The 27264-nt window shown below is 37.0% G+C and overlaps 1 protein-coding gene across 7 annotated transcripts in view; it reads right to left on the bottom strand.

Annotated features, from left to right (window-relative positions):
• Nucleotides 1-27264, bottom strand: part of LOC113042336 (disks large-associated protein 1-like) — a 114762-nt gene that overhangs the window by 52124 nt on the left and 35374 nt on the right. For 4 of the 7 annotated variants that reach the window (XM_026201110.1, XM_026201109.1, XM_026201111.1 and 1 more), the window contains one exon: nucleotides 307-1437. In XM_026201110.1, the coding sequence (XP_026056895.1) occupies nucleotides 307-1389 (1083 nt within the window). In that variant the 5' untranslated portion in view covers nucleotides 1390-1437. Of the gene's footprint in view, nucleotides 1-306; nucleotides 1438-27264 lie in introns of those variants that run through there. The other 3 variants (XM_026201113.1, XM_026201115.1, XM_026201112.1) reach the window with 2 other exon arrangements.

Raw genomic sequence — 27264 nt, 5'->3', positions numbered from 1 at the left:
CGTTTAAACCGGACAGATGCATATACAGATCCCCTGTGACATGCTCACACAAAGACATGCACATGCATGCAATATCTCTACTCTTCACAAACATGCAAACACACCAGGAAGATCATGCGCTGAAAGATGGAAAACGTGGAGAGAGATGAAGCACAAGATGAAAAGATGTCACACCTTACACACCAAGAAACCAAATGACTCCTCAGCAGAAACAAATGAGGTGTGGAAGCTGACCTGATGGCACAGATGAAATGACAAAGGTGATGATGGTCGTGCTGATGAACAGAGGAGAAATCTCTCTCCTACCTGTAAAAACTGGCAGGTTCGTCCCTGCTGGCAGGTCTGTGCTTTGACTAGAGCTTTATCGATATTGACAGTGGCCTTCTGGTACACCTCTCGGGCCCTGCTCACCGTTAGTGTGCTTGACCAGGAGCTCTTCTTGACGAGTGGCCCAGCCTGGTCTACTGACATCGGGCCTCTGAAGGTCAGAGTGCCTCCTGTGGGGTTGGAGCAAGTGTAGCAACTTCCAACATCATTGTTACTTCGTGAGGTCTTCAGGGACGAGTGTCCCCCTCCTAGTGTGTTGTAGCTCTGTCCCAAGAAGTAGTGGGACTGGGATTTGTCTGGATGCCGGCCCATGGTCATGACTCCAGATGGTTGATGCTGGTGGTAAAGGCAGATTTCCCGGTCTAGAGTGTCGTCGGAGCTCCAGTACCCCGACCCGGGTGTCCGTGCACGAGGTTTGGGCTCGGAGCGACTGCGTTCCTTGTTTTTCCCCCGTTTGTTGCTGGACGACTTGTGCAGGGTGCCTACAGTTGTGGTGGAAACGTTTGGATGGGATGTAGCAGTCGCCATTGCATCGGTTGGGACGGCGGGGTCGTTTCCGTTGAGGCTGCGTTGACTGGGACCTTCCAGGGAATGAGACTTGGTGAATAGCTTTTGGACAGAGTGTACGAGGTGGCGTATACGCCCAGGACTGTCACTGCGCTGGTGCTCCAGCGCCGCAGTCCGTTTGTATTGCAATGTGTGATACCCATCCTTTCTCACTGGTTGCTGCTGGTCAAATTTCTCCAGCAGGGATGAATGGATGGCAGCTGAGCTGCATGGGCCATACCCGCCCCCAGTTCCTCCGGCTATGCCCCCTGGTCCCACATAGGGCACTATGGAGCATTCGTCCTTAAGCTCGTGATGTGATCCGTGATGTCGGCGAGGAAATGTGCTGCTAGCCAGATCTGATTGGCACCCATAGAAGCTGTGGTCACTCGGGTGGGCCTGGTTAAGGGCATAAGGCCGTCGTTCGTGGCGGAGGGTCAAAGACTCGTAGGATGGGTCGCAGTGTGTGAGTGTGTGGTGGTGGCTGCGGCTGGAGGACAAGCCTTTCATCGTCATCCTGATACACTCACCCTCTCACAGCCTCATCCACACACACTGAGACTACTGCAGAAAGACAGAGGGACAAAGAGACCAAAGAGGGCCAGAAAGCAATGTAGAAGATGAACAAATTAGGTGAAACAATGAAAAAAGAGAAACACAAGAAGAGAGAAACAAATAAAGAGAGGGAGAGAAAGAAACAATATGCATTAAACATGGTCACATTTAGTTCATATTTTATAGCTCATAGTGTCCACTATAGTGGACTGTCCTTAAAAAAAACATTTTAACATTCACTACTATGGGTCTGACTTATACTAAGGAGGTACTAAACTTTTTAAATTGACTAGTTAGTTGGTTGCCTAAACGAATTGTGGATTAATCTGTCTCAAATGGATATCTTGTATAAGCAGACTGGTGTTAGAGTCACCTGACCCCAAGCATTTACATAAGATGTGTCTTGTTTTCACAAACAGCTAGACTAGGCGCACTTGACTGGAGAGAAGAACACTGGACTCTCTTGACACAATTTTAAAAATGTGACTATTTTAAACCTGACATGCCGTCTTAATGCAACACTTGGTGCAATGCTCAAGAAACAATGTGCGATTTGACAGGATGGCCAAATATGTCTGTCTGAATGTGTATGGCTTTAGCAGCAGTGCTTTTAAGGGGATATATTTAAAGACCAAGCAGAGCAAACTGTTTTAATAGACATTAAAAAATACATTCTGAAAAAAATCTGAATAATTGAAGACTAGTCACTCATGGTTCTGCACTACTTTTCAAAAGTTAGGGTTCAATAAGGCTTATTATTATTATTATTTTTATTATTATTATTATTTACCCCTCTCTTCAACTCATGTCCTGTCAAGCAAAAATGCAAAACAAAAAAACAAAAAAACAACAATAATAATAATAAAAAAAATGAAGAAAAAAAGCAAGGATTCATAAAATTGTTCAAAAGTGACATTAAAGACAAAATCATCATATTAGAATGATTTCTGAAGAATCAGCTGCTAAAAAAAATTGCTTTGACATCACAGGAATAAAATACATTTTTAAATATATCCAAATAGAAAACTGTTATTTTAAATTGTAATAATATTTCACAGTATTATTGATTTTATTGTATTTATGAATAAATAAAGACTGCCTTGGTGAGCATAAGTGGCTTCTTTTTAAAAAAGCATACTTGACTGCCCTCATATGAAAACAAAACATTAAATTCCAAAATCAATGCTCATTCAGAATGATTGACTTTCAGTAATTCTGTTGATGCACATTGCCATGAGAATGAACGCCCCTTTAAAACAGAACAGTAAACGCAATAGAGATATTAGCACACCAACATTAGCATGTGAACATCCTCTCCAGGCATGCCTCGCCAAATCTGAAGAAAGACAGAGATGAAAGGAGCGAAAGCTAAAGCCAAAGACAGATTAACACTGAAAGAAAGGAATTGACGCATTTTGCTGTTTATTCAGCTATATCCTGTTTACTGTGTCAAAATGAGAAATCAGCCGTTCATGTTTGAAGTCATTTGTAAGACTGAATTCATTAAGAGCATTTACTAAAAGATCAATGACTGTACTGAGATCAATGGCATCCAGAGAGATGGATGCTTATACAGTGCATGAGCATTCAGCATATGCTATTTTAACAACCAAAAAAAAAAAAAAAATGAAATTTTTTAAAGAAATTAATACTTTTAATCAGCAAAAATATATTAAAATACATTGGTTCGAAGTCAAAGAATATACAACTATGTATGTGAATGTATTTTCATAACAATGTTATAAAATATTTCTATTTGCATTTATTTATATCCTCCATTTGTTTTCTTCCTCCAAAAATTGTGCAAAAAGTTACTAATGTAGTGGATACCAAGTACACATTCTGAAATTATATGCATTATAACAAAAAGACATTCACCCGCATATTAAAGCTAAACACATATACAAAGTTTACTAAACCTGTTATCTGCTAATGAATCTCATTTATACACTCGCTTCACTTCCTTATGCTTTGTGGTGACTCCTGCCTGAAACTGTAGCTGGTGCAGAGCAAATCTCTTGCCTTATTATAACATTCTCTCGCAGTCTCTGTAAGAACACTGAAGATGTGGAAACACAATAATTAATCGTTTCATCCTCCGTCTGTCCCTTTCTTTGGTAACAGATGAAGTCAAACTACTATTCTACCAAGGCAAAATAGAACACACACATCCAAATACACTAATTTCAAAGCAACTTTTGTTTTGTTTTGATGAAATATGCAAATCAATGAGCGTGTAAGTTTTAACCAATTGATGGGAGAGCTGAAACAAATGTAAAGCATATGATTATTTCATGAGACTGATAAATAAACCATAGCGTCAGTGATTCTGATGAAATCTTCATAGCTGATGTCATGGCATGCATCATGTTAATGCATGAGCTGCTAGTGAACATGTTGCTCAAATGTTGGATTCTTGGCTGAAAAATTGCTTGATGTGTGTGTGTCGCTCCCCAGAGGAGATCGATTTCTTTGTTTTCTTGTTCTTAGTGAGGCAGATATAACTCTGAAAACAAAAGAAAAATGAAAATGCGTCTCTCAGTTGCATTCGCCTGTACTTCTTAGTTGAGATAGGACACAAACACACACAAAGTGAAAGAAAAGATATTAAAGATTGAGATAAACAAAATTGACAGACTCTATCAAGCTACAAAAAGAACAAAAATATCATTAAAGTGATCCTAAAAGTACTGTATTACAACTTATAATGCACTATACTTTAAGTCTTCTCAAGTCAAATACTAGTAGTCAAAGAAACGTTTTTTATAAGATGAAATTCACTGGAAAACTTCCACTAGAGGACAAATCATTGACGTCAAACCTGATGCAACATGTCTGGAGGGGCCAGATTTGAATGTATGCGGTGACAAATTAGATTTATTGAATAAAGACCACTAAATGTTTAAAAACAGCATCTCTGCGTATGTGTGTGTGTAAAAGCATGTGGGCTTGATACCTTCACATTAAGGCTCATATCTGAATTGTTGTGCAAGGCTGAGCTCATTCATTGCCCCCTAAAGCCTTTCAGATGTATCCTAGTGGAACTTGCTCTAAATTAGACGAGTGGAAATCCATAAATAAAGATGCTCATCTTGTACTTTCTTCTGCAGCCCGACTCTCACTAGAGCATTACAATTCTTCTTCACTCTCTTTTAATTACATTTAATGTCCATGCTCCAATTGACCTATTGGTAAGCCCCTCGCCTCGAACGCAGATGAGCCAATGGCAGTCAAGTATCAGTTGCACGGGGAGCGGAACTCGGACATCTTTAGGTTTCAGTGCCATAGAGAAACACTGGAAGATCTGAAGATTCCATCGGTTTGATGGTGTTTATGCTACAAAAAAAAAAAAAATAATTGTGCCTGAGGTACTTGTAACACTTATTCCAAGTATCCTAAGAGGATGGCCAATATAATTTATTTTATTACATTTTCTAAACCCAAACAAAACAAATCAAAATGTCCCTAAGCATTCAACCCCAATCCCAAATTTTCTTGTTGTCATACACTCATTACTTACAATTTTCAGCTGCTCAAGCAGAACATTAATGTCATCTTGTGCTTTAGCAAGGTCTCTCTGGCTAAAACTAGCTAACAGTAAAGTTATAGTGAACTGTTCTCACATCATGTACAGTGTAGGTCAAAAACACATAAACGAAGGTCTAAGTTCTAGTGTCTCCCCATATTAAACTGGTCAAACGTACATTAATTTAATCGTACCATGCGATATGTGAACATTTTTGATCGTCATCCACGATCTTGATGACCGTAACATGAAGCTTCTCCCATTTGCGTTGTGATCTGTGAACCCTTGCTTCAAGTTACCCACCATATTTATTTTAAAATATTTTTTATATCCCTCCATGGAATAATTAATTCCCACTTGAATGATGGACCTTCTGTGTCCAAATTGTGCGAAAACATTGTGGGACAACGTTTTCACTCAGACTGCTGTCATTATAAGACAGTGAGCAACTCAGTTTGTTTGTTCGACAGAGCAACGGTAACAAAGATGGCGGAGCTTACCACTAAGTCAATTGATCTGGGGTTTTTTTTACGGTGAAGTCATACTTAAGATTAGGAAAAAACATGAACCTTAAGTATTAAAGTACTCACCATGGAGTACTCTCGACATAAATGATAATTCAAATCATGTGATTGATTGAAAAGAGAAACCTTTCTTTCTTGATATGACTTTATTTTCACAGCTCTCTCAGTTTCGTTCATTAGCTGACCCTTCGTTCCTCCATCACATCTTCCTCTCTCTCTTTTGCTTTGATTGAAGTGTGCTATGAAACACAATCAAATCGAGCTGACAGATGACACGACAGCCGAGAGTTTCTCTCTCTGGGCCAAACTAATTACGCTGTCTGTCATTAATGAGCGCAGCACCACGTCACTCTTTGATTACACACACTCTATGAACAATTTCTTCCTGCAGATCTGTTTGATCAGAGAAAACAAACACATGAAGAAGAGACAGAGAGAGTGAGAGGGACAAAGACAGAGAGAGGGGGGCTGTGTACAAAGAAGTGCTCAGTAATCACTATTCTAGAGTTTAGCACAGCTAAATGGTTTCAAGGTAAACACAAGCAGCCCTTTCAGTAAAGAATAACAACAGCAACTAAACCTGAGCAACAAAAACAGACGAAAGCAAGCTATTTAGGTGAGTAACACCCCTCCTCTTGCATTTATTGACTGTTTATTAAATATTTCATCCTCCACTCACTTTGTACATGAAATATTTAAGCTAATTTTCATAGAACCTTTGAATACTTACAGGATCCAAGAGTAATACTCTCAAGTACTTTAGGTCTAGTGCTCTCAGCTACATTTAAGACATTAAGTCATGATTATCTGCAAACATGTGACCAATTTGGAAAAAAAGGTAAACAGTATGTAAACATTACAATGTCTTTTAAAGGGGTCATGAACTGAGAAATCAAATTGATTCTGTATATAAGAGGTAAATGTGCTATAAAAACATTAGATTTCTTTGTTGTTAGTCTAAAAACAGCTTAAATTGAACTAAGGCTGCACGATTAATCACAAGCGATGGTCATGCGTGTCTCGTCAGTAAAGCTGGTTCTGTGATTAGCGGTAAATGTCCATCACCTGCTTTCAAATGGAGCGGCACTTAATATACAGAGCAATAGTTCGCTCACAAGCTACGCAATATCACGTTCATAACCGCATGCCATTGATCTGCGATTAGGAACGTGATATTGCATAGCTTGTCAGCAAACTACGGCTCTCCGTAGTAAGTGCTTCTCCATTTGAAAGCAAGTGATGGACTTTTACCGCTAATCACAGAACCAGCTTTACTGACGAGACACGCATGACAATCGCATGCGATTAATCGTGAAACCCTATATCGAACCCAATCCGCCAAAACGCCAGGTCATGGAATGTGCCACTTTATGATATAATAATGTGGCTAAACACCACCTCCGCAGAAAAAGATCAATGCCTGCTTCACATCACTGCCTTTTTAGCCCCGCCCACCGTTTAAGGAAGTGCCACACCACGTCAAGAAGAACTTGGTCCTTTATTCACTTAATTTTACTATTGATTTGTTTACAAACAATGCAAAATTTGACGCAACATTTTCAGGAAGAATGAAACTAAAAGAACTGATGTTGCACCACAGAAGTGTGAGCAACTGTTTTCATCACCTGATCATTATAGCTTTGACTGTTATTACATTGTTTGATATGTACTGAATATTAATGCATTTTTAACGTTAAAAAACAGCAGTGCCCATCAATGAAAATAATGCTGTGTGCTTACTATATAAAAATAAATAAAAATAAAATATAATACTGTTCATAAGTCATACAGCAAGTAAGGCCTGGTTCACACGGGACGATTTTAAAATTGTCGGCCGATTTTCCAAATATGAGAGACCCCACACACAGCGATAAAAAATCACGGATCTAACAGTTTTGGTCGTTCCGTGTGTGGTGTGCAGCCACACGGCAAAATCAACACATCACACACGAACCGATTTGACTCCCGAGCATTCCCAGGTCAGACTGGAAATCTCGCAAAATCCCTCGAGATCAAACGTGACTTCAGAGTAAACAATCATGGCGGACGAAGAGGATGCAGTGGTCATAGTTTGTGCTTTGTTTTTAACGGGAAAAAACATAAGAAAAACAAGAAAAGGCGATGGTCAAAGAGGTGGAGACAACGCGAGCATGGACTATACTTGCTATATCATAATATGGAGATAAGTTGTTGTTTTATCTCATAGAAATGTTGTTACGTACTACACAGATTAATAACCGTTGAAATAAACGTTCATATATTCGTTTGTACTCTGGTGGACTGCAGTTGTGGATGTAGTTATGCCCATCGACTTTATTTGTATTTGTTATATTATATACGCCGGCTGTTTTGATTTTGTTTCCCGGTACTATCACTGCCTCGTCACCTCGCTTTCTGATTGGCTACACCCACAGTCCACAGGCTGCATGATTGTTTGTCCTCGGGGGACACCACAAACGAGAAGAAATCGGGCCAAATAAATCCAACATGTTGGATATCCCCGATTTGAGATCGGAGCGGTCCCGACATTCTTCCGAGCAGAGGAGAGCAGTCTTAACACACCACACATGGCAGGAATATTTGATCAGATTATTTTACGATAATCGGAGCATCCTAAAATTGTCGGAAGGGGTGAATCGGGGCTAAAATCGGTCTAATTATCCTGCCGTGTGAACCAGCCTTAAGGGGACAGTAAGTTTTTAATAGATCAAATGTGACAGTTAAGTCAGTTAAGTTAATAAATTATATAGAAATCATATTCTATATCAAAATGCTGTTTTTTTTTATTGTTTTCAGCATTGATAACAATAAGAAATGTTTCTTGAACAGATAATCAGAATTTCATCACCAATTTCGGAAACCTTGATGTCATTTTTCTAAATTGTAGAAACAAAAATTGAATTGGATATTTTATTTATTTATTTTTTCTCCCAACAACAGGCAGCTTGAAACTGATCATACCTGAATATACTCAGTCTTTAGTTGTTTCACTTTCATAATCTAAATTTGTAATATTTATTAACATTGTCCATAATAACTATGCATTAAGAGTAATGCAACAGTTACTTAGCAAATGTAATGTGAGTTGCATTTTTAAAATAGTAATACTATGGATGTTAAGTTGCGTCAGTTTGAACTGGTGATTTTAGTACAATGAACAGATGATCTTAGTTTTGTGTGTATTGTATCCACCAAATTTTTTTTAAAAGGTATTACATGTTATTATTTTATTTTATTTTTGAAAATTGGTTGAGAATTTTTTGGCTAGAGTTTTGAAAAATGACATGAAGGTTTTGATATTAGTGAAAAAAATTATTGTAAAAAAAAAAAAAATCCCTTAAATTATTTCTGAAGAATCACATGACACTGACTGAAGACTAGAATAAAGGCTACAGAACATTTAGCTTAACATTACAGGAATAAATACATTTAAATATACATTAAAATAGAAAATGGTTATTTAAAAATGTAATAATATTGCAGAATTTACTATATTTTTGATCAAATAAAAGCATGAGTGACTTGTTTAGTGTATGTTTCATTTCAAAAGATATTTTCCCATTTTTCTTATATCTGATTTTTACATTTGCCATTTCTTAATGCTTTCTATCAAAATAATGAATATTGTTGTTAATATAAATATGCCATTTTGTGTCTAGATAAGCATTATGGTCAAAGAGATTTGTCATCATCCTGGTGAAACTCGGATGTTCTGATCTGATCAAAGGTGATCCTTGAACTAAAAGCTAATTATGAGACAGTCCATGCTGAACTCAAAAAGCATAATTCTTTCTAGAAATAAACAACCTATTACAAAACACCACCAACAAACCTGAAAACTGCCTGCACAAAACCAAGCGTGGAGGTGTAAACCACATTAAGCCCAAGCAAGAAAGTGGGCTGCACGCTAATTGGTGCTGTGACTATATAAAAGGGCCCTTCCATTTCGAATCCTGTGACCTCCCATCCGTTTGTACCATAACAACATATTGTTCCGACCAGCGAGCAATTTTCTTTTTTCCCTCTTTCAATAAAGCCCAAATAAAGACAACTATAAATAATCTCGCGGGGGAAATTGAACGAGGTCGTTTTTTTCTCATCTCCATGGCAACAAGTCTTTTCCCCCATCGCCTCACCCATCAGAGAGTGTATTGCTCGTGAACTCATGAGGAGTTGGTGAGAAAGTGATTCTTGGTGTGAAAATGCAAGTTGCCATTTCAGTAACAGGGTTAAGAGTGAATAGCAGGAGTCGTGTGTGGAAAAGAAGGAAAGATGGCTTTGATTCGGACCACTATGAATTATAAATGAGGACGTTCGGTCGTAGTTTTGGATGTTGTGTGTGTCCGCGTGTGTTTGTGAGATCGCTGTTTGTGTGTCTGGTGCTTGTGTGCTAGAAATGTCTTGTGGGTGATATGTACAGTTGGCTGAGAGTGCAATAACAGGCTGCTGATGGGGCTGACGGAAACCATCAGGATCAAACTGACAAGTGAAGCAGAGATACAGCCGAGGGGACCGACACAACACAAACTTCTCCAAGCGGAATATACACAACAGGCTAAACACTGCATATGACATGCTAAACCTGCTACAGAATTCACATTTCACACCCCAAACTACAAATAATTTTGAAAACAGACTGTGACAGTGCAGTGTTTGTTATAAGCAACCCAGTTTTGCTCAGATGAACGCTAATGAACATGATGCACGGCATTGACTTTCGGCAGCCAATCAGAATGCACCTCAATAAAGACCTAACCAAGAAAAACAAGATTGCAAAAAAATGGGAAAATCAAATGAAAATTGTCTTCTGGTATTGAAGGAGTTCAAAGGAAGGTCCATCATACATTTCTAATAAATAAGGCACAAGAAAAGAAAAAAAAGTGACCTGATTTCCAGTTCAGTGGTCAATATATTGCTGACATTTCCAGCATTATTCATCATAAATGAATCAAGGTTTTGTGTGTTTTAATCATAGTATCCCTACAGTGAAATATAAAAATACTAAAACATACAGAATTTGAAATACATGTATTTGATTATAAGTATACTACAAATATGTTTCATATTTTCGCACTAAATACTTTAGTATACTAAACTGCTAAATTGCACTTTAATTGTGCAGAAGTAGTGTTGAAGTCCAACTCAAAATGAACAGAAGTATATTTGATTGAGCTAAAGTGGAACTATAGTGCAAGTATATTTTAGGTACACTTTAAATATCTTGCTTTTAAAGGTTAACAGATCATACAATCAATAATCATCAATAGTGATATTAAACACATTTTAGGCTTCATATTAAGATTTGTGCACAAGTAGTTCTCCAAATAAAGTAACACATTTTTTTCATATAAGTCTCAAGTTATATGTGAATAAATATGTTGACAGATTTGAACTATACATAGTATGAAATAAATGTATTTCATAATATGTTTTTTTTTTTACTAGGGTAGTCATGCTCTGACATACTACATAATTATATTTCATCATCATTGGACATTTATAAATAATAAACACTGTTACTAATGGTTTGATTTTGCTTTAACCAAAAGTTGTATTTACATGTTAAAAGCAATGCATATTACTATTTAAAAGTAAGTAAGATTAGGTCAGCACGATTTTTATATTGAAAATATATTAATGCTTTTATTAAGTGAAGGATATATTTTTTAATATTATAAATGATATTTATTTCAATTTATTTACAAATAAAAAATTTTTATCACGTTATACAATAAAACACTAAGCAGCAAAACTGTTTTAAACACTGACCTTTTTCCCCATCTTTGACCAAATTTTAAGAATATAAGCAGATCATTTAAAATTATTTTTTAAATTTAACTCCAAAAACCTCCCAGCAATTTTCCTCTGTAGTGATACACAGGATTATGCACAATCTCACTCACTCTAAATGTGCATGCTGTGTGTGTGTGTGTGTGTGTGTGCTCTTTCTCACACTCTCAGCCAAATTAAACACTCTCTTAATGCCTAAATAACTAAAGCATGATTTTTTTCATACAAAATGAAACTTTACATAAACCTCGGCTCATGGTACCCTGTTTAAACGAAACCCTCTTTAATGGGCTAAAGAGAAACCAAAAAGAGCTTTTTACAATATAGTCTAAATATCATGTTCTGTCCTTTCACAGCTGATAGACGGCTAACAGCCTCAATGATCTTAAGACAGGGAAATAAACTACTTCTGCTCAGTGCTCAGCTTTATATATTTTTCTTTTAGATCATTGTAGAAGACACATAAAATCATCCTCATGGGAACATCTAACGTGTTAGCCTGAATAAATGGGAAATTGCATAACCAGTTGAGCTCCTAATTCTCAGGAAAACTAAAACACCAATTATAAAAATAGAAACAGAAAAACAACTAGGAAATGGAAACCAAATTGGTAAAGAAACAAAGGAATGTAAAACCACAATCCACTCTTTTCAAATCCAATTGTGTGGATTTAGCATTAGCAGAAGCTTAGCATGTTCAGGTCAAAAGGTGAATAATCTGATGAGACGGACACAAGTCTTGCTCTCTCTGTGTCTTTCTACTGATAACACACCATCTCTCACCATTAGCGCGGATGTGCAGGTCAGTTTAACTTTTAACACCTCACCGTTAATAGACTGAGGTCTCTGTGCTCTTATAACAGGAGGACAGATGTGTCTGGAAATTGTCTACCTCTAGGAAAAGAGTAATAAGGGCGAAAGGTACAGATTTTTGTGTTAAAAAGCAGACCCTGATGACTTCTTTTGAATATCAAGCTGTATATGTGAGTTTAAATATATAATTGTGTGATTAGTGAGGCATCATATGTGACCATGGACCACAAAACCAGTCATATGTGTCAATTTTTCAAAATTGAGATTTGTACAAAATCTGAAAGTTGAATAAATAAGCTTTTCTGTTGACGATACAACTGTATCTGGACGATATAGAATGGTACAACTACAAATCTGGAATCTGAGGGTGCATAAAAATCTAAACATTGAGAAAATCGCCTTTAAAACTGTCCAAATGAAGTTCTAATCAATGCATATTATTAACTAAAAAATGTTTTATTATATTTACGGTAGGACATTTACAATATATCTTCATGGAACATGTTCTTTACTTAATATTGTAATGATTTTTGGCATAAAGGAAAAATCAATCATTTTGACCCCTACAATGTATTGTTGGCTATTGCTACAAACACCAATACCTGTGCTACTTAAGACTGATTTTGTTGTCCAGGGCCGCATATTACAAACTGAAGATAAGATTTAAAGAAACAGTTCACCCATTAAATGCAATTCCTGAAACATGTATGTTTCAAACCCTGAACCATGATTTTTCTTTTTTCAAAAATCAAAAATACAGTAAAATAGTAATTTGTGAAATATTATTACAATTTAAATGTTTTCTATTTCAGGATATTTTAAAATATATTTTAATCCTTTGATGGCAAAGCTGAATATTTAAAATCGAAATATTTTGTAACTCTGTAAATGTTTTTACTGTCACCTTTGATCAATTTAATTCACAGTTGCATAAATTTATTAATTATTTTCTAAAAACAAAACCTTGTTGACAAACCTGGTTTGAATATGCACAATTTGGGGGGTGGGGGGGGGGGGGGGGCGGATGGTGCAAAGGATGCAAGACATGTTTCCCTGCTGCTCCGCGAGAAAGTGATCAATTTATTTATTTTTCCCAGTTTGATATAACTACTTTAAACAAGTTGAGAAACTAGTCGTCATCTCTAGCGAAAACGGACATGGGCAAGTGTGGCCGCAGCAAAGCCACACACTCATCGGAGGATTCTGACGTGACTTCAGGGAGTATTAGTTCCACTGAGAATTAATCTGCAAACATAGCTCTCCTCCAGGGCATGCAGGGAAACTGAGTCCTTATCAACTGATTTATGTGCATAGATTGACACAGATAGACAGGAAGTCAAAGACTGGCTGGGGTCCATACAGCACAAAGTGGAATCAAACACTGACACTACCAGAGAATTGAAAAGCTCAGCAGCCGACCACAGCGATCGCATAACAAAATTAGAATCCACAAATTTCAACGCTTCAAAAACAAGTGGGACATTTGGATGCCCAATGTGAAGATCTGGAAAGAATGAGTATAAAAAGGCAAGTACGCTGCTTGCCCATCAGTTACGACAGGACTCATCCTCTCATCCAGAGATGTATAGTAACGAAGTAGAACTACTTCACTACTGTACTTAAGTACTAAAAGGCGGTATCTGTACTTTACTAGAGTATTATTTTTTTCCCCTACTTCCACTTTTACTTCAGTACATATTTTCGCTGAGTTTAATACTTTTACTCCGATATTTTTTATGTGCTGCATCGTTACTCGTTACAATTATAAAAATGTTACGAATCATTCCATTACAAACCACTGCCAGAACTGTAGATGGCAGGTTTGATGAAGCTGGCACATCATTGAGCGAATCAAGCGATTAAGAAGACTGCGCATGCTGACTGAACTGCTGTGAAGCACATAATGACTCTTTCACGAGTCAAGAACCGGTTGCATCGGTTTCCGGATCACCAGTAGCTAGTTCTTTCTGACAGTTCGATTCAATAAACCGGTTGAAGAAAACAGGTCACCGGTTCTTTTGCGCTTGACGTAATGACGTCATTGGCGATGATTGCAAGCCCTCGGTTTACCTGCGCTCATAACATTAGCACAGAATCAGTTCAGAATCAATCACCAAAAGAATCAGTTTGGTTCAGACGCTCTGTGTATCGGTTTGCTTCACGCTGAATCACACATGCGCAGTATCATCAGCTCCTTGGTTCTCGAATCGGACACGAATTCGTAAACTGTTCTTGACTCGTGAACGAGTCAGTCTGTTGTTAGTTATCTGGCTCGGCTCGGTGTTCATCTTCAGTTCTCTTTTCACAGCAGTTCAGTCAGTGTACTGTTTGAGTCAATGAATTACTCCGGGATATTGGTCTGTTTGAACTCAGAAAGTGTCAGCCACATTAAAAAAGTTAATATCTTAAGACATTTGTGGATTAATGCGTATTGGAGACGCGAACCGTTTAAAACGATTCAGCTCGATTTGGTGAACTGTTTCAAAAAGATCTGGTTACATCGAATGATTCGTTCACGGACCGGATATCACAAACTCCTTTGTTTTGAACTGTCTTACAACTGACACGGAAGAGAAGACAATGCTGAATAAAGTTTTTGCTATTTATTATATTTAACTGACCCTCTGATGTCTCATGGACTACTTTGATTATGTTTTTCTTACTTTTCTGGACATGGACAGTATACCATTCACACAGCTTCAATGGAGGGACTTAGAGCTCTCGAACTAAATCTAAAATATCTTAAACTGTGTTCCAAAGATAAACGGAGGTCTTACATGTTTGAAACAACATGAGGGTTACATAATTTTGCTAATTACAAAAAATTACAGTCAAAGGAATTGTGATTGTCCTTTAGGTTAATAATTTGAAATAATAAAAACAAATGTTCAAACTTTTGACTACTTTCTTTAATAACTACATAGCACAATACTTGTACTTTTACTTTCAGTACTTGAGTAGTAAATTTTAAAATAGACTACTTGCAATACTTAAGTACAAAAAATGTTGAATACTTTAGTACTTCTACTTAAGTGTGGTGCTTAAAGAGCACTTCAACTTCTACTCAAGTCACTTTTTTGATAGAGCACTTGTACTTTTCCTCAAGTATGGGTCTCTAGTACTTTATACATCCCTGCTCTCATCACATTCCTCAGATTCAGACTCCAGCAGGAGTAACAACAAACCCCCATCTAATTAATGATCATTTTAAAGAATATTTGTTCATGTGTGTTCCTGTAGCTCAATTGTAGAGCACTGCATTAGCAGTGCAAAAGGTCTTCGGTTCGATTTTGATACACTCCCTCAAACACTAAACCAGGCCTCTATTTCTTTAATTGTAAAGAAATTAAAGACCCTTTAAATTGTGCCTCTTACCGCCCCGTCAGCCTTTTTAATGTTGACTTTAAACTCTTATCAAAACTGCCAGAATTACGTCTGGAATACAATTTACCATCCAGCATTTTCCCGGACCAGGCTGGGTTTATTATAAATAGGCACTCCTTTTTTAATATTAGAACAATGTTTAACATTGTGTACAATCCCTCTTCCTCTGTTGTCCCAGAAGCTATAATTTCATTAGACGCAGAGAAAGCTTTTGACTAGGTGGAGTGGAAATATCTGTTTTTTACATTAAAGAGATTCGATTTTGGTGAGAAATGTATTTCATGGTTGAAGTTACTTCATTCTGTCCCTCAAGCTTCTTTCAGGACCAATAACACTTGCTCAGGATACTTTTCCCTCCACTGGTCTACTCGCCAGGGATGCACCCTAAGTCCAGTTCTCTATGCCATTGCTACTGAGCCCCTTTCTATTGCATTGTGGTCTGACCCATCTATATTGAATGAGCACAGAACAAAAAGTGTCATTGTATGCAGATGATCTTCTTAACATTTCAGATTTTTGCAGCTCTGAATACTTTAAAGTAATTTGGGCTGATCACTGGTTATAAGTAAAATCTGAACCAGAGTGAGATTTTTCCTCTAAACTGAGGCTAAAAATGACCCGTTACATAACTTTTCATTTAGGATTGCCTAGCATAGATTTATGGACCTTGGAGTCTGCATCATGGATAAATTTAAAGACCTCTTTAAATGTAACTTTGCTAACTTGCTACTCCAAATAGAAAAATATTTTGAGCATTGGCCACTGCCTCCCCTGTCTCCTCCAGAGAGAATCAATTCGGTTAAAATTAATATCCTCCCAAATTTTCTTATTACTTTCAATGTATCCTCATTTTTATTACTCAACACAGTCGATACCTTGATTCTAAGATTCATCTGGAATAAATAAGTCCATACAATTCATAAAACATTCATTTAGAGATCCAAAATACTTGGGGGTATGGCTTTACCTAATTTACAGTTTTATTATTTGGCTTCAAATATTATGGTCATCCATTACTGGTTAAATCAAGATCACTTTCACAATCTATCTGGGTGGCCATGGAAGCTACATCATGGATGCCTACTTTCACTGGCAGCTTAATAACATGCTCCCATTAAATGATCATCTTCTCCCTATACCAAACATGTAATTGTTAAAAATACTTTGAGAATTTGGAGGAAATTTAGACATTATTTTAGATTTTAGCAATTTTTGCCTTCCCACAATCACTGAGGGATAGGACTTTCACCCAGTGGTCAGCACTGGATATTATAACATTTAGGGATCTATACTGTATATAGATAATGTCTTTGCATCTTTCCAGCTATTATTAGAAAAAAATGTGAATTACCAAGACAATTTTTTTAGGTATTTGCAAGTCTGCAATTTTGTTTGGGACATACCCCTCAGTTTCCTACACTTCCTAGTACGACTCCTTTTTCAAACCTATTCATAGAATGAAGGGCATGATTTCATATCTATATAAAGCAATTTGCACCTTGCGTGAATGCTCACTTGCATCTATTAAATCTCAGTGGGAAGAGGACAAAGGAGAAAAGATTTCAGAAGAACAATGGGAAAATATCCTATGCCATGTACACTCCTCTTCCTTCTGTTCCAATCACGGTCTGATTCATTGTAAAATCATTCATCGCACCCACTGAACCAAAGTTGTATCCCGATGTGGATCCCACATGTGACCGCTGTCACCTAGCTCCTGCAACTACTGTGTTGTTTTGGTCTTGCCCATCTCCACACAATTATTGGTCCAAGATCTTTAAAACATGATCTGAAGTTCTCAAAATTTATATAAAACCTCTGGCTGTTAGAGCTTCATTTGGTACACTTTCTCTATTGCCTGAAAATACCCAAATAAAAAAGACTCACTTTTGTAACACTACTGGTGAGACGTTTAATTTTACTAAATTGGAAATCGCTTACACCCCCTACATCGCATTCTTTATGGATTAAAGATTATAGTTTTTGTTGCTAAACTAGAGAAAATCAGACACACAATGCAAGGAATTTCTGCAAATTTCTAGATTTGTGATCCTTTTCTAGATTGTTTAGGATAGTAAAATATTTCTAAGTTGCTGTTAATTTGTGTAGAAATAAGTACATATACATGTCATCAATCATTCTTCAGTCATTCCATATCTGTAATTGTATGGTGTTGGAGAAAATCTAAATAAAGTGAGAAAATAAAGAATATGCACAAATAGAAATGAGACACAACTCCAACTGCTTTAGAAAACTTGAAATATACAACATGAGTCATATGACGTTTTTAGGGTTTATATTTAGTCACTTTTGATTTATGGAAATGACAAGATTGTCCATTCTGTTTTTATATTACATTAAAGAATTTAAATCGCACAGCTTTGGAACACACGGCCACAAATACATAACAGAATTTTCATTTTTTTGAGTGATGTATTCCTTTAATTCCCACAGTCTGGCTTAAAAAAATCCCTCTGCTTTTCTGCTGATTTAGTGGTGTGATTAAACAGAAGCCGAATGCGAAATACCAATCGAGTAAACAGCTGCTCTAGAATTCATGTGTGCGTGCAATCAGATCTGCAAAATAGGAACAAACACACACAATTCTCCAAAAGGCTTTCAAACTCACACATTAATCTCATTACTTTCATAGTATAAAAAATATTGGTAATGTATTTTGTCGCTAGAGTTCCTGAAGTAATACCCATTGAGAAGGACTGTTATAAAAGGAGGATATGTTTTCTATTAGGTCCCTGTGTTGAGGAAATATAACCAGAGCTCTTGGTCTCTGTTTGGTCTCTGCAGAGGAGCTTGAGTGGCAGGACTGTTAACGTGTTATGACACTTCGGAAAGCCACTGTGCCCTGCGTATGATGACTACAGACACAAGCCTCTCTGCAGAGAAAGAGAGAGTAAGAGAGAAAATTAGGAGAAAGGGATAAGAGATAGGAGAGGTAAGAGATGGAGGGATGAGTCGGAAGATAAAGGAAGAGAGGAGGGAGTAATAGTCTTTTGTTTCCCGTGGCTGTTGGGTTTCAAAGCAGCTCTCGTGACATCATTACCCTGTTTGTACTGTACACCTCTCAGTCTGTCCCCGCGGCTATAGCTTTCATCATGGCATCCAAATGCCCCATAAAACCCAAGGATACAAACTGACAGAAATGCACGCACACGCTTTCTCGCACTCTCGTTCTTTAAAACGCAAACATATATGCAGAGTGGTAGAGGAATGAATAGCGAGGGTTAGAAAGTCCGAGCTTTTTCGAAGGCTGCAAATGATCATTTCAATTCTCAATTCTCATGACTAGTCTGCCATACTTCCATAGCGAAGAACAAGACCTGAGAGGAAATGCAGTTAAAACGCCAAATGTGGAATTGTTCTAATACAAAGCCTTTGCACATGAAAAGCTCTTTGTAGGTTCTCTACTGAACATCAACATTCAGGAATAATGTGAGAGAAGTGTTTGGTAAGAATGCTACAGTGTGTTATTTATGATTCTCTCAGACGGAGGGAACATATTACCATAACAAAAAACGTATATCAAGAGACCTGATACATAACTCTCGGCTTGCATGTCTACAATGCTCTAGCTCTTATTTTGTGTTCCATTCAAAGTCGGATGTGGGATACTTGATATCTTCGTCTTCCATCCATTTTGAGTTTTGTCGTCGGATGAATATACGCAAAGCATTTTCTAGTATTTGTTTTGTAAGTGTAAAGTTCCGTCATACAAAAGCAAAACACAGTAACAATAAAACTAGGAAAATGGCTTCAAAGTTTTAATAATAAAATTTTTATTTGACTTGATACTAATTTTCACACACTGTTTCTCTGAATTTTAGTTTCAGATCACAGTCTAAGGGATCCAATATTAAACAACGAATTTGACAAGTTGTTGTCTTATTTCATGGTAGTGCAAAATCATTAACTGAATATAATTTACTACACCATCATCTCAACTGAAGGTGCAGTCACATTCACTATTGTTTATCTTCTATCATTCAATTGGAATCCACACACTCAGGAATTTCGAAAGATTTCCAGATGCATATTTCACAGTGGTTTCAAGTTGGCAAAGAAGATTCATATTAACAAACAAAAAATGTAATTTTATGTGTGAATGTGTCTTACCATCATCATTTATTTACTGGTGTAAATCTTTGGATGTGTCTGTTGTAACATTCTTTCACATAGGTTAATTTTGTTGACTGTCACTATAGAAACGGAAAAACCCCACTCCAAGTACGTGAACAGCAGTGAGCTGAACGTCACGGGTTGTAATCTCTGAAATAAAATAATTACAACATGGTGTGAACGCAGCATATGTTTCGGAAAGTTTTTATTCAAACATGGCCCTTCATGACATCATGAAGGGAGGAATTCCTTGTATGGGCATTTCTCCCGGAAAAGTGCACATGCATCTACCAGAGCAAGAGCAAGAGTGAACAGTGAAGAATCTGTTTTTCCCCAAGAAATAAAAGATCCCGAAACCCGAGGTGGTAAGTGAAACTGCATCAAATTTCTGTGTTTTGGTGACAATCGGTGCTTAAGGGCTCATGACTCTTTACCTCCAGGAGCTCAGCTGTTTTCGGAGAGAAGCTGTATCTTTCTTTTAAAAAGGTTTTAAAACTAAAGACTATTTGGGGATATGAATTATGCAAAGCTACTCTATATGTACTCGAGATTAACATGAGATTGGGCAAAACTCTGTGTGTTATGTGCCCTTTAATGACATTTGAGATCCCAGTGTGACATGACTTATAGCTGCCATCATATTTTTACAGTCTGAATAGCAACAATTGCAAAGGAGTATTATAAATCACAGTGTGCACCCAACTTAACTTAGGCTGAATGTTTCCTTTCACACAGATAAGAAAAAGAAGTAATATTTTCCAAAACAAAGATTTAAAACACAAAGTGGATGTTTTTCAAATGAGCCTCATGTAAACAAAATAAATATGTTAACTTGGCCACTGGTCTAAAGCATTTCAGCCTGTTTGAAATGTTTCATTATCTGCTGAGTTGTTCAGCCGAGTTGGTGAATGCTGGGGATTATTTTATTGTAGTACAGTATATACTAAAGCAGGTTTGACTGGAGTACTGAAATTTAATTAAGAGCCCCATGAAGGGAAATTGATCAAACAGACCTGACAACAAGTGCAAGCAGCTGTGACAGCTATGAAGGTCTGTAATTACATCAAATTTATACTGAACACAAAATGACTTGCTTCTAGTTCGAGTCTTCCAATGCAAAATCTGGTACACTGTTTATGCAAAACCGAAAACCTATTATGCATGAAACATCAGTGACTTCATTAAAAAATAAACAAAACTATATATATTTATTTCCTTATACAGTCAATGAACCACATGCAATTGATAACTGATGTCGATTCTTCACCTCATCTTCGCAGGTTGCATTGCAGATTGAAGACAAAGTATCAGGAAGCACCACAATGCTTTTATCACTGAATAGCGATTTAGCCTAATGAGATTCACAAGTGTCCCCAATGAGGTGTGAAATCAAGAATTAAAAAAAAAAAAAAAAAAAAAAAACAATTGGTAAATGAGTTTTAAATTTTTGTTGCACACACGGCAGTGAGCTGCGTTCGTAATTGCCAAACAACTCAAAACAACCGATTAGCAGAGACACGCTGACTTTGATGAGTTTAACTTGTTTGCATTGACTCCTGAAAGTTTTTGTGCATCACAAGTGCCACCACTGCAGAGAAAATAATCATTTCATAACCTAGATAACACCCTGGAACATGGGGAGAAAAGAAGCGACTAATCATTTTTCGCAAATGAGGTAATTATTTTGGGTTAATGGACTGAAATGCTTAAAGCCAAGAGGCCTTGCTGTCTAAAACACTGCCACATTTTTCAGATTATTATGACTCATTTATAATTTAATCATGAAAACAACTCATTAACATTAATTTGAATAATGAATAGTTCCAAGTGGTACATATGATAGAATTTCGGCTAATTATAATTATTAAGCAAGCATTTAAATGGCCTGCTACATTCGGATACAATGGAAAGTGCTGTTTAACTTGGTCTTAATGGTAATTTTTTTATTTAGTCAATTTATTTTAATGACAACTCTACAGACGCCATCAATGCGCAAATCATCTGCTCTTCCGTTTTTCTCATTCTGAGATCCTGACACAGCCTTACCAAACAAAATATAGCTAATACGAAGCACGTACATGCATGCAAAATAATAATCTACCTAAATTACCATGTCTTCATCCCTCTCATTCACTCCCATTGACTCGGTATCCGTGGAGACACAGCTGAGCCGATGCTCTTTGAAGTCTTCCTTCAGGCTCCTTTTCAAATATCACCCATTTTGTGGAAGCAATTGAATTTTCCTTGGCAGTGGTGTGTTAAACATTAACCCCGGCAGACCTATTGATATTCCGAACGCGACGCCCCAAGTTACTGTTCCTTTCTTCCCAAACTCCAGCCCCAGTTCCCAGAGCACAGTCAGTGCATTGGATGGGCTTTAGAGTCTGGATTCAGTGAATATTAGAGCTCTTTTAAAAGGACTTCAGTTAGAGCTGAGCGATGATACTTTTAACATCAAAAAGCTGGGGCGCTAAATCCGGTTTTCTGGCAGGATGGACAGCGCGTGGCCTTTAGAGATCCAACTACAGGAAACCACTCTGCATAATGGTGTGAGCTGCAAAGTGTTTAATGCCCACAGGTCAGTTTTCAGGTCCTGTGATGATTCCATGTCTTTGGTTACATTGGATTACATTTGACTGGTCCACATGAACCAATGGGCCAAATGACAGCCCAATACTTGTTTTTCTAAACGATGTTACAATTTTCATCACTCAACAGCCGTGAATTCATGCACTGTATCAATGCGGACGGGACTACAGAGGGTTTCTAGATGTTGTGGTGTGCATCATGTATGATGTAACTTTTGATGATCTTTTTAATTTCAGCAATCAAAGACATCTGCATTTGGACAGGATTAGATATCTTCTCAGAGGACCATCAAGTTTGCAGAAAAAACAGGAGGCAATTTGCTCTGGAATTTTTACAGAGGTTGTGGGTGAAAAACAAAGAATTGTCTGTCGGAGAAACACAAATTTCTCTAACGCCCTATGAGAAAATTAGTCCCATCTGGTAGGGCTTATGATGGGGTTGCAGAAACTAATCAAGTGGGGGAAAAAAGCAATGTATTAATTATTCATCAGTGTTATTATTATGTGATTAATTGCGTATATATGTATATACTCTACATGCCTAAATATAATACAAATGTACAGTTTTCTTAAATGCCAATATATCATACACAATATTCACTTATATACCAATGTACAATAAAGACAAATAATCCAAAAAGTATTTGACATATTACTCATTTATGCAAATAGTTGTAGCCTCACAGTGTGAAAACATACCCAAATCATAAACCATAAACCTCATAAAACAGAGAAGCAGCTCATACAGCGCATCACCAGAGAATTGTTCCCTAAACTTCATTCTGAAAGAGGTGCTTGGGTTCATGCAGCTATTGTTGGAGCAATATGCGTGTGTCTCTGTGCAATGTAACAGTAACTAAGGCTTCAAAAAAGCCACTGATTCTTTTGCTACAACTCACATAACGGCGTCCTAGCATCCCTCACTGCAGTCAGAGCGGCTGCCATAGCGACTGTAATATCAAAGACTCAGCATCACAAAGGTTAGTCTGATCTCTCTTAGACAATGATGTGAAGCTGACTTCACAGTGTGTGTGTCCGACATGGACTGTCTCCTGTATCCTCTAATCCTGTTCTCCGAGCTTCCTACCTGCCAGCATGAGTCTCCAGTTCTATTAGACACAGACAGCAGACAGGCTGATGGGAACTGTGATCATGAGACTACTGCAGCTAACAGACAAAATCGGAAAATGATAGCTGCTATTTCTCTATTGTTTTATAATTATATTTTTAACTAATATGTATGTGTGCTTTGTGTGTGTGTGAGAGTGTGTGTGTGTGTTTGTTTGTTTAAAAACCTTTAATGCACGTCAAACCGTTGATTATCCTGCTTATTCAAAGGTAATTTGCCAAGTTAAAACTAGTTTTGCTATTTACAGTGCAATATTTGACCAAATGGGTAAAGATTTAAAAATATATATTTTCGTCAGTTACGAAAACAGTTAGCGCTAGCATTCTGCCCACTTCAAATCAGTGCAGTAAGATCACATTTATTTGAGAAAGAGATGACTGTTGTGTGTGCTTTACCTGAATGCATCTGCACATCTCTCTCTACAAACAATGAATTACTTCAAAAACAGCGCTATCTCATTGCTGAGTAATATAATGTAGCGATAATCAACGCCTAGCCATGCATTAAAGGATTATAAATGCTCTTTGCGAAGGCAAAGTGCTTCGCGTCGGGCTGTTCTTTACCTCCACATCGTGCATTTAAAATCCTTTAAAGGGACAGTAAGTAACTTTTTAGGTATTTTATTATCTAAAATCAATATTTTTATTCATAAATATGCCCTCAATGGTGTACAAATACCTATGCCAATGTTTAAACTAATCCTCGTAAATGAAGAATTTATTATCTTTATATACATGGGACGGGTAGGTCGACGGAGGCTTCCATGTAGTTCCGCCATCTTGCAAAACTATAATAGCAGAGAGGGACAAAAAGTACTAAGCCAACGCATTTCCACAGCGCGTTTTTGGTCAGAGCCAGAAATGCAGGTGCAGAGCAGTGAGAGGCGCTTGAAACTGCACCGGCAAGTTTAAAAGTCTGGATTGCATTCTTATTATGGACCATACATATGCCGCGCCACAGGAGAAGAAAACATCGTCGCCAAAACAGTCAAAAATAGAACGTAAAAGGAAATGTGACCGTAGATTACAGAAAACAAGAGTTAATGTCAGGGAAGCTTTTTCTAGGTGGAAAGAGCTAATGCTGGATAAAGATTTCAAAAGAGACGCTGAAGGGGCCAGTTTTCTTCTCGACAGGTAAGTCAGTGTTACAATCTATATTACAATATTTTTTTTATATCTAACAATGCACATTATTCAGAAAATATAATGAATAAAGAAGACATAACTACTAATTACAATATTTCATGTTTTCCACAGTCAGTAATTCATACTGTAACATTCGTTTGTTTATGGTCATGTTGCAGTTTGTTTGAAATAACACACCTGTTCACCTGAAGGAAAACTCGACGAAGTGCTATTAGAAGACATCCTGTCAAAGCTTTTTGGTACATATTGCCTACCGTAGATGCAACGCGCATTTGAAAAAGAGCAAAATGAGTTTGAATGCAAAATACAATTTCACCACTAGATGGGAGTAATTCCTACTTAGTGTCCCTTTAATGCACAGCTAGCTGTTAATTATCCATTAATATATATGGGCCATTCTACAGAATTGTTCCAAAGTCAGAGTTGTAAACAACTTGAAAAAATTGTCTTGAAAACATTTTTCTTACAATTTTTTTTTATTTTATTTAATAGATATACACGTATGGAGGAACAGACACCCATACTTTGACTTATTCATGCTACTCTAGCACTTATTCATGCTACTCTAGCACTTATAAAACATTCTCTTATATACTATTTTCTTTTATTTACTGATCTAATTTTAAAGTTAGTAAATGCTGGTATGATAGCATATTAATCTCAGATCATGCTGCAGTTTCATTTACATTAAACTTTCCCAATTTTTCATGCATATCCCCAAGATGGCGCTTACATATAACTTGGTTGAGAGACCCCCAAATTTTTGGAGTTCATTGATAAACAGATAGATCATTATAAAAAAAAAAAAAAAAAAAAAAAAATCAAACATATATTTCAGTCAGGTGGGAAATTTTTAGGCAAGGCAGGCAAGGCAAGTTTATTTATATAGCACATTTCGTACACAATGGTAATTCAAAGTGCCTTACATAAAAGAAAGTAAAATAATAATGAAGAAAAATAATAACAAGAATAAAACAAGCAATTTTAAAACTTTTAAAACTATTAAAAAATTTACTAAAATTAATTTAAAACAGTTAGAAAATGATTTTACATTAAATAAAATAAAAAAACAGTAAAAAAAAAAAAATAGTGCAATCAGTTCGGACATTGCACAGTGCTCATTCAATAAATGCACAGATAAACAGATGAGTTTTGAGTCTAGATTTAAATGTGACTAGTGTTTTAGCACATCTGATCTCTTCTGGAAGCTGATTCCAACTGCGGGCGACATAGTAACTAAAGGCAGACTCCCCTTGTTTTGTGTGAACCCTTGGTATTTCTAATTGACTCGATCCTAATGATCTGAGTGGTCTGTTAGGTTTATATTCAGTGAGCATATCTGAAATATATTTCGGTCCTAGGTCATTTAGTGAGTTATATACGAGTAAAAGTACTTTAAAATCAATCTTAAATGTAACTGGAAGCCAGTGTAAGGACCTGAGGACTGGTGTGATATGCTCAGATTTTCTGGTTCTAGTCAGAATCCTGGCAGCAGTGTTCTGGATGAGCTGCAGCTGTCTAATGGTCTTTTTTGGGAAGGCCGGTGAGGAGCCCATTACAATAGTCCACCCTGCTGGTGATAAAGGCATGAACAAGTTTCTCCAAGTCTTGGCTGGAAACAAAACATCTAATTCTTGCAATGTTTTTTAAATGATAGTATGCTGATATAGTTCTGCTTTGACATGACTACTGAAACTAAGGTCTGTCTCCAGAATCACACCAAGATTCCTGACTTGATTTTTAGTTGTTTGACCCCTAGAGTCAAAGTATGCATTCACCTTGAACACTTCTTTGGTTCCAAATGCAATGACTACAGTTTTTTTTCCTTGTTTAACTTAAGAAAGTTCTGGCACATCCAACTATTAATTTCATCAATGCATTGGCAGATGGAGTCAATTGGGCTGTAGTCATTTGGAGATAAAGCTAGGTAAATCTGGGTATCATCAGCATAGCTGTGATAGGCAATTTGGTTCTTTCTCATTATTTGACTTAGTGGGAGCATATACAGGCTAAACAAGAGCGGTGCAAGAATTTATGAGACTTATGCTCTCCTATACTTACATACCGTATTTTCCGGACTATTAGTCACACTTTTTTTCATAGTTTGGCTGGTCCTGCGACTTATAGTCAGGTGCGACTTATTTATCAAAATTAATTTGACATGAACCAAGAGAAATGAACTAACAGAAAATATTACCGTCTACAGCCGCTCAAGTGCTCCTGTAGTCTAAACTAAGCAGCATATAGGGCCCTCTCGCGGCTGTAGACGGTAATGTTTTCTCCTGGTTCTTGGGTCTAAATAAATGCAGCTTATATATGTTTATTATATGTTTATTTATTTATATGTCCGGTGCGACTTATATATGTTTTTTTCCCCATCATGACGTATTTTTGGACTGATGCAACTTATACTCAGGTGCGACTTATAGTCCGAAAAATATGGTAATAGCCTCTCCCTTCTAAGTATGACCTGAACCATTTGAGTACCATCCCAGAAAGCCCGACCCAGTTTTCCAATAGTAATATGTTATGATCGATGAGTGCTGTCTCTGTGTTGTGATGCGGTCGAAAACCTAATTGAAAATTGTCCAGGTATCCATTTGAGTTTAAGTATTTGTTCAGCTGATTAAAAACTACCGTTTCTATAATTTTGCCTACAAAAAGAAAGGTATTGGTATTAGTGTTATCAAGATTTCTCTTTTTCAGGAGGGGCTTAACAACTGCAGTTTTTAAGGAGTTTGGAAATGTCCCAGAAAGAAGTGAGGCATTCACCACTTCTAAAAGATCTGCTTCTAAGCAGTAA

This window comes from Carassius auratus, chromosome 24, assembly GCF_003368295.1.
Source record: "Carassius auratus strain Wakin chromosome 24, ASM336829v1, whole genome shotgun sequence".
In the NCBI taxonomy this organism is placed as follows: Eukaryota; Metazoa; Chordata; class Actinopteri; order Cypriniformes; family Cyprinidae; genus Carassius; species Carassius auratus.
Note: the sequence above shows the minus strand (reverse complement) of the source record. Positions and strands in the feature narration are given on the sequence as shown.